This window comes from Schistosoma mansoni (genome assembly GCF_000237925.1).
Source record: "Schistosoma mansoni, WGS project CABG00000000 data, supercontig 0080, strain Puerto Rico, whole genome shotgun sequence".
Classification (NCBI taxonomy): Eukaryota; Metazoa; Platyhelminthes; class Trematoda; order Strigeidida; family Schistosomatidae; genus Schistosoma; species Schistosoma mansoni.
In genome coordinates, this window is record NW_017386030.1 from 1,298,963 (window position 1) to 1,308,378 (window position 9,416).

Genomic DNA, 9,416 nt, shown 5'->3' on the forward strand with positions numbered 1-9,416 from the left:
ATTTGAACACAAAATTACAGAATATCTTAATTAAATCAATTGTCTCAGACTTCACTGTCCCTACATTTCCATACCGATTGCTTTCTTGCCTCATTCTTTCCTTCTCGATCTTATCGGCTTTCTTCTGTCAGACATTCTATTCCTTACCAGTGTTGTACACCACATATGTCGATATAAGTAGCAAACACTTCAAAACTATCTTTGAACAAATATTGATAGGAACAAATTTAGGATTATAGGATTCACTAAAACAATTACCCGTAGTCTACAACAACAGCAACAACAACAACTACTACTGTGGCACTTGCTACTTACGTTGACAGATATAAGTAGTATGCGACACCAATCAGTGGTAGAATGCCTGATAGTAGAAGACTGAGAAGATCAAATTGATGAATGGAACAGGAACATAAACAGAGAGCGATTTTAATAACAATAGAACTGAAGGAACGACGAATTGTTTCAAGGAACAAATGATGGAAGATGTGCAATTCATGTTTGTTTGTTTGTTTATTTAATGTATGTTTTTCACACTTTACGAAAGCACTGTGTAATTTCGTGTCAAATAATAAATTGGTCTTCTTCATCTGTATTCTTCTTCTTCTTCACTACACTATCAATTACTCCGCCTGTAGCCACTCTCGAAACTACTGCTGGTCCCAAGGTCGGACAGAGAAGGAGGATTGTGCATGATGTTACTGACCCCATACCGTAAAAAACGAACTTGCTAAAAAATTCGCTAACCAGAACTGTGGCCTATGCTCCATTGGAAGTAACAGGCATAACTACAACAACACTTTCAAATTAAAAACATATTGCTTAATGATAAAACAATTTTATTGTGATGAATAGTTCTTTCGGTTGACTGTGAATTTGTCCATCTTCCAATAGATTCTGAAATTGAAATAAAAAAATATAAACTTCTAATAGAAAGGCTTGTAAATAATCAGTAATATGACAAAATATGACGAATTTTGAATAAAGAGTTCCTATCCCATACACACGATCAAATACAGGCGATTGACAACTAATGAGGCAGCAGTCTCTGCATCAATAGAACTCAACATACGCAAAGGGAAAAGCAAGATTCTCAAATTCAACATGGAGAACATCAATCGAATCACACTTGATGGAGAAACTGTGGAAGATGTGGAATCTTCCACATAACTGGTCAGCAACATCGATGAACAAGGATGATCGGATGCAGACGTAAAGCCGAGGATAAGCAAAGTAAAGAATTCATTCATACAACTGATGAACATATGGAACTCAAAATAACTGTCAATCCATATCAAAGTCACAATCTTCAATACGAACATCAGGACAGTTCTATTGTACGGAAATAAAAGGTTGAGAACTGCTACATCCATCGTCAAGAAAGTACTATTATTTATAAACAGTTGTTTACGCAAAATAATCAACATTCGCTGGTCAGATACTATCAGTAACAGCCTACTGTGACAGAGAACAAACCAGCTTCCATTTGAACAGGAAATTAGGAGAAGACGTTTGAACTGGGTCGGACATATAGAAAGGAAATCGCCAAACTGCACCATCAGGGAAGCCCTAATTTAGAATCCTGAAAGGAAGCAGAAAAACGGGAGGCCAAAGAACACCTTTCGCCGAGAAATAGAAGCAAATATGAAAAGGATGAATAGGAACTAGAAAGAACTGGAAAGGATTGCTTGGGACATGGTCGTATGGAGAATGCTGGTGGGTGGTCTATGCTCCTCGACGAGGAGTAAAAGGCGTAAGGAAGTAAGTAGATAAGCTAGTTTTCTGTATCTTATGAAGACCATAGTCTTTCGAATAGGTTATTTGATTAAATAATGTTGTCAATGTATTCATTTGTTTAAATGAAATTTTGAATTCATTACATTTGCTTACACAATGATATTTGGAAATTCCATCGAGAATTATAATATATATCTATATATCTACATGTATGTATATGTTGATGGAGGTTTGTTCTCTGAGCTGGCCGATTTGATCATGGAGCTCTTATTGTTATTCTGGAAGACGTCATCGGCACTTCCATCGGAGGTTTGTGTTGATGATGTCGTTAAGAATAACAATGAAAGTTCCATGATCAAATAATCTAGCTCAAAGAACAAAACTCCAACAAAAATCATACACGTGAGATATGAATCTTCTCCACCATCATATATTTATGTATTATTTGTATTACTTACAATTCGGTAACTGTTTCTTCATTTCTTCAAGCATCTTCCATAAAAATTGATGATGAACTAAAATTTTACAAAAGCAAATAGAATCATTATCCTAAAAGAGTTAAATCATATTATTTCAATAATCTAAATTGAGTTCAGATACATTTGTTGACTTTTATGAACCCTAAACGCCCTAGTATGGCTTTGAGTGAGGAGAGTCCATTCTCCCTCTCGAAATGCTCTCACATGGTCACGCGTAAATACAGAGAAGTACTAATCACTGCCTTCTTGTGGCATTTCTGTTGTTCAGGTAATTGAGAGGACGAAAAGCAAATTTCACGCGATTTAACCAGGTTAATGGACACGAAAAGTCTACCTAGAGTAGTTGGAAAACCCTGATTCCAAACCAATGGTGCACATGGGCTCCAATATCCTGATAGAACAAATGGTCTATGAATCAATCGTTGATCACCGGCTACCAAGGGACTGTATCTCCTCACGATGCTCCACCGCCTTGTAGATCAGATCTTTAAGTCAAAGGCTCCGAGTGTGGTCCCCTAAGAAAACCACCTGTTTCAGTTTGAGCACCTTTGCAGTATCACAGCCCTCACACAAATCAAATTAGATTTTTGCTGCGCATATATATCTGGTGCCCCATTGTACCAATATTTATGTGTTTAAATAAATAATAAATCGAGTTGAGAGAGGTAATTATTCCAAATGAATTTTTTCTCATTGAGATCATGAATCGATCGATGCTAGATCTTGATTAAAAATCTGAAATCACTGAACGGTCGTTTCGTCCTAGTATGAGACTCATCTGTAGTGTACATCCCCAGTCCCGCTCGTGAGATCAATCGATTCGTCTTCTCAATCAAAAAATTTAACAATCTTCTCGCTAGGTGGGATTGTGGATGTGCATCGCTGAGGAGTCCCCGAATGTGACGAAATGGCCATCCAGCCTTCCATGTTTTCCATGGTTGTCTAGCTTCAATTGACTCATCATTTCAACTATGTATGAAATGAATTTGTTAGGTAATTTAAATTATGTATGTACAAAGAAAAATAGTGTTTCACCTACATAGTTCTTTGTTGAATACTCTTACATAATAAAATCGTTTTAAAATTAAATATTCGATCACTTCGATATCTGAAAATACAACAAAAATTAGTTCATTAGGTCTACATCTTCTAAGAAATACCAGTTTAAATGAAGATTTCTATTCAGTATACGATTATGTAATGGAAATCATCACCCTATATCAAATTCATTGAGTATGAGAAGGCGTTTGATAGCTTGGACAGTACAACACTATGGAGGCTTCTTCGACACTATGGCGTGCCTGAGAAGATAGTCAATATCATATGGAATTCCTATGATGGATTAAACTGCAAAATCGTGTATGGAGGACAACTCGCTGACTCGTTCGAAGTAAAGACTGGTGTCAGGCAAGGTTGCTTACTCTCAATCCTTTCTCTTTGTCCTGGTGATCGACTGGCTCATGAAGTCGTCAACAACTGGAGGGGAGCACGGAATACAATGGACAGCTAGAATGCAGCTGGACGATTTAGACTTCGCAGATGATCTGGCTCTTCCATCGCACACGCAACAACATATGCTGGAGAATACGACCAGTGTAGCAGCAACCTTAGCACCAGTAGGTCTCAACATACACAAAGGAAAAAGCAAGATTCTCCGATACAACACAGTATGCAAAATTCGAGTCACACTTGACAGAGAAGCTTTGGAGGATGTAAAAATCTTTACATATCTGGGCAGCATCATTGATGAACACGGTGGATGTGATGCAGATAGATATGAAATCTCGGATCGGCAATACAATAGCAGCAGATCTACAATTGAGGAACATCTGGAACTCAAAACAATTGTCAACCAACAACAAAGTCAGAATTTTCAATACAAGTGTCAAGACAGTCCTACCGTATGCGACGGAAACTTGAAGAACCACGAAAGTCATCATCCAGAAGATACAAGTGTTTATTAACAGTTGTCTACACAAAATACTTTGGATCCATTGGCCAGACACTATCAGCAACATTCTATTGTGAGAGAGTTTAAGTGAGATTGCAGTGAAAGAAGAAATCAAGAAGAATCACTGGAAGCGTATAGGAAACACACTGAGGAAATCATCCAACTGTGTCACAAGACAAGTCTTCACATGGAATCCTGAAGGCCAAATGGAGAGTGGAAGACCAACGAACACATTACGTCGGGAAATGGACACAGACATGAGAAGAATGAACAACAACTGGATAGAAGTAGAAAGGAAGTCCCATGACAGAGTGGGTTGGAGAATGCTAGTCGGTGGCCTATTCTCCATTGGGAGTAACAAGCATAAGTAAAAGTAAGTATGTAAGTAAGCATTAGAATGTGTATGCATGATAAACACAGATATAATCATTTGAAAAACATACCATGTATATTGTTAGAAACGGGCAATCGACATTTTTTATTTCTGTATTCATCCACCAATTCTGTATGAATGTGATAAGGAGAATTCAAATGTTACAGAAAATATATTAAAATTATGTGGAATTATAATATTCGTTTGGAGAGTTGTTCAATCTATAAATCAACCACCGTCATCATCACCATCATCATTCGAAAAATGAATTCCATGGTGGTGTAGCTTCAATTGACTCATGATCTCAACCACCGGAACAGGAATAACGTAGAAGATATTGGGTGAACAGTCTGGATGGATCCTTCAAATATACATCCATAAAGTTGCATACAACTCAAATAAGTCACATCAGTCACTTCGACCTACCATCACCATCACATGGAATTTCACAATCTGATCACACGTACAATTCACAAGAATTACAATGCCAACAAGATATACAACATATGATACTTGCATAACTCATTGGAAACTTATATGCCAACAAATCATCAGTATGTATTCACACTCACTTGCATAAACCGACTGTTCTTCACTGAAACACTTCTTCATTATATCAGAATTACTAACATTCGTTTCTACAATTCAATAGTCAAATAGGACGGTTTACATTCGGTAAGATTACACAATGAATACACTAGAGGAAATTAAACATACCATGTATTCTTTCTTCCATGTCTATTCGATTGATTAACTCTAATCAATTTGGAATAAGTGAATTTAAAGTTGCATTAAAACACAATGACAGATAAATTCGAGCGATGAATCGTAATTGATTGATCACTTGGTGATGATCAATATCATGCGTGTCAAGTCCTTCTTAGTGCTGACCGAATACTATCGATCAAGTTGCGATGTGACCACTAGTCTAGGTGGCTCAACATTGCTTGCGCTATGTTGCAATAAGATGGTGTTCGGAGGTGGTCAACAGGAAACCTTGGACCCGGGTTACGTGCTACTTGGCACTCGTCAGCAAGGTGTACATGTAATCTTATTTCATTATTCTATTGTGATGTGGTCTACTTATATCCATATAAGTAGTATATGTGATGGTCAGTCATAGAGTGCATTTTGGCAGAAGATCAATAGGGAACGAACAGGAATGAAGACAATAATTTTGAGATGTTCATCGCGATACTTCGTATCAGGTCATGTCGGTATTTATATTCGTATAAAAACAACAGTTTAACATGCGTCTGTTGAACATACTCTCTTTCTCTCTCTGTGGTTATATATTCGATCACCTCATCTGCATACATAGTTGATGCGAGTTGATCGAATGTTGAGTGTGTTCATTGTGAAATATTCAAATAAAGTCATACTACATACACACTGTTGCTATGCATCATGGTGAATACTCTGTAATTGAGTGAAACTACAAAATCATATATCCGTATGATATACACTTCAATTCTTCATGCCTATTCGAAACAATCGAATCCATCAATGTTGAACTGGAATACATTGGATAGACACTAACCTCTCATAAGAATCTTTAGTTCAATAGATCTATATTGTTTACTTCTACACATCAGATCTACAATAAACAGAGAAATTGGTTTGAATTCATTCATATTATAACATACATTCATCAATTGTTTGATTTTCAGTTGACAATTCCATATTGATTTGATCTGAAAAGTGAACGAGATTAATGCCTGTTATCTTTCAACAATAAATGATCAATACACATATATACACATTAACAATGATACAATCTATAAGGAAAGATGGTAAGCAGTAGAATTACGAATGTGCGTTTCGTCCTACGTGGAACTCATCAGCTGGATTTACCTGCATCTCAAAGTTGATGTTCACTTTGCGACTCAAACGCTGTACTGTTCGCTTACAACGGTATCGTGTTGTCCACCTAGCTACTGAGTCCTGATAGCCACTTCATTGTGCAATGTGGTGAAGTTATATTCATTTAGTCAATACCAAGTGAATATAATATAACCCATTTTTCTTATTTGTCATCTTCTAACTCCACCGTTAAAAATTAGTTTACGTCTTATTTTCAGGAATTCTGCTTCATTTTCTCTGAAATGTTCAATTTCTTGTTCTATGTTCCCTGTAAATTGAGAATAGATAGAATATGCAACTGGTATTACAAATCTGAATTCAATGGGTATTGTTTACTTAAATCTTCCTATTCATGTTTAGCATTGCAGTTGATCAATCTCTTATTGGTATATGTGAGTCTCGTGCGTTGTGCATCGATAATGTCTTAATTCACAAGCATTATAAGCAAAGATGGATAGCGGCTAGTAATAGAATCCGGGACATGTTCCACTTTGTGCTTTTTGTGACTCGTCAGCTGAATGTACCCACATCCCAGAGTTGATGTTCACTCTGAGACTTGAACCCAGTACCGTTTGCACTAAACATAATCCCAAATAGGACGTCGTGCCACACATCCTGGATTCTGCCACTAGTCACTATCTATGTTTGCTTAAAATACAACTGTTGCTGCTACCTTGACATGATGGTCGAGCTTGCCTATCGTAATGAACCAATCGAGCTATACTGGCTGAAATAATCGTTCCTCAAGATCCTATCATGTCAGACAGGTCGGTAGAGGAGCGGTAAGACTATATGCAGCAAGCTAAATTTCCGAAGACGAAGTCGTACTGCTGACTGTATAGAGGTGTGATGGCAGTAAGGTGTTTCCTTCAGACAACCAGCATAACAGCGATGATGCCTTCCCACAAGGAGAGATGGGGTTAGAAAGGTCGACTCTGAAAATCCCACGAATACCTGTTTCCGACGGTAAAGTCCCATCAAGTACGGAGGTAACACAAAAATTGCCGACAAAAAGTGCGTGTGTGACCGACCACAAGCAGTTGTCCATTGAGCACTGCTTCTCAGTTGAATCTATTTATTCATTCTTCTGTTAATTCTTCTTCTCTCGGAAGCTCGAAACCCTTCACCGTTCGATTCATCATACTCATAAATCTCAACAGCTTTTCTTTAATAATTTCAAAATATAAAGATTGAATTTTTATAAAAGTAGATTTTTATCTTTTTAACTATGACATACGTTTTAAATATTTCAATTCGTGTTCAGCATTATCTATTTTCATAATCAGATTGTTATCTGTAAAACAAAAAAGAACCAATCATCCAGTGAAAATGTAGATACTTTACTGTTATGTTCATGTTAAGTCTTCTAATTGTACTCTGGATTCGGTTCTCATGCTCTTCTCCTATAACCCACATGCTGAATCTACACAGCAACTTGAACACTCTGGGACTCGAACTCAACACCTCTCATTTTCTACGCTATAGTGTTATGCACATAGCTTCTATATCATGATAGCCACACAGCTTTTGAAATGGGTTGAAGTTTGAATTCATTTTTGTATTGGTTGTTTGAATCTTCCTATCGATTTTCAGGATTGAAATGGATCACTTACTTATTAGCATAGATACATCCTATGCAGATTGCCTTGATATTGCCTTAAATCACAAGTATCATAAGTTGAGATGGTGGTGAGCAGTGTAGTACAGGAAACGCCTTTCATGATATTTAGGACGCCATTTCACAAGTCGGTGGCTATCTGATCACAGTAGCTTAGTGGATAATACAATGGCGTCTGAAGTGAATGATACTGTGTTCGAGTTTCATAGTGTACATCAACTTGATGATTCGGTAATTACATCTTGTTCAAATTATCATAGATTGATTTAAAAGTATGAATCGATAATAAGGGTGTGTAATATAACATAGAAGCTGAGACAATCTATACATTTGTACATGAATGTTAAGAATCTGTATAGACGAGATAGAGTACAGAGATAGTTATATTATCGTAACTATTTCTTTCGATAAAATAACATTCACAACTTATCTGGCTTTCTATTCGGATAAGGGAACACATCACAGTGTGGTTCTATAAGGGTGAAATGAAAGCAGTTAGAAGTTCCCATGCTTGAACATCTAATCGACTGTCATCATTCTATTGATCCTGAACGGCCATTTCCTCCTATTATGGAACTTCTCAGCAGTGTACATCAAGCATATTTAATAAAGGACTCAATCGCAGAACCTTCAGTCTCAAGCACAAACGCTTAACCACCACACTACTGAGCCAGCCGGTATCCAACGATGTTAATGTGTAATTTCAATTGATCCCATACCAGAACGGAATGGTTGTTCAATACTTTCAGTTCTCTCCATGACTGATCAACTGATTGATAAACTGTAAGTACTGGGTTCGAGTCTCAGAGTGAACATCAACTCTCAGATGCAGGTACATCCAGCTGACGAGTCTCGAATAGGACGAAACACGCATCAAACTGGATTCCACTGATAGTCACTATGCATCTTTGCTTATAATCTATCCATCATTATTCATTTCAACAGGATATAAGAAGTATATGAATATGAATAATAAGCAAATATTTGATAAATAAGTTAATTCAATGATTCAATTACATACCATCTTCAATTGATAAATGAATGAACCAAACCATAAACAAATTCACATGAAACAGTAATCTGTGGTACATTTTTTTGGTTCTTGTTGCTATCGAAACTAAATTTTTTGTGGTATTTATATCGTCAAAAGTTGAATATCGATTTGTTAATGGTACCATTCTATATGTTATTAATTGGTTAACTGCTGAAAATAGAACAAAAGTAAAGAGAAGAAATATTTGAATACTTCAGTTAATTAAAGTGTCATCTTAGAAACTAACTAACATTCCTTCTTACAAACAAGCAACCAAACGTCCTAACAACCTAATTTGTTTGGTAAACTAACTTCAATTTGATTATATCATAATGATAAGGTAGAAGATGTACCACCTATTCTAC

General features: G+C 36.6%; 1 protein-coding gene across 1 annotated transcript; it reads right to left on the reverse strand.

The window, feature by feature from the left end:
- Positions 1-833: 833 nt before the first annotated feature.
- Positions 834-9,196, reverse strand: Smp_133430 (hypothetical protein; the record flags this gene model as incomplete). Its single annotated transcript, XM_018790520.1, has 8 exons — positions 834-894; positions 2,193-2,249; positions 3,253-3,321; positions 4,608-4,667; positions 6,078-6,134; positions 6,184-6,231; positions 7,638-7,694; positions 9,040-9,196. Coding segments are annotated over 8 exons (507 nt in total). The 3' UTR covers positions 834-892.
- Between the last annotated feature and the right edge of the window lie 220 nt (positions 9,197-9,416).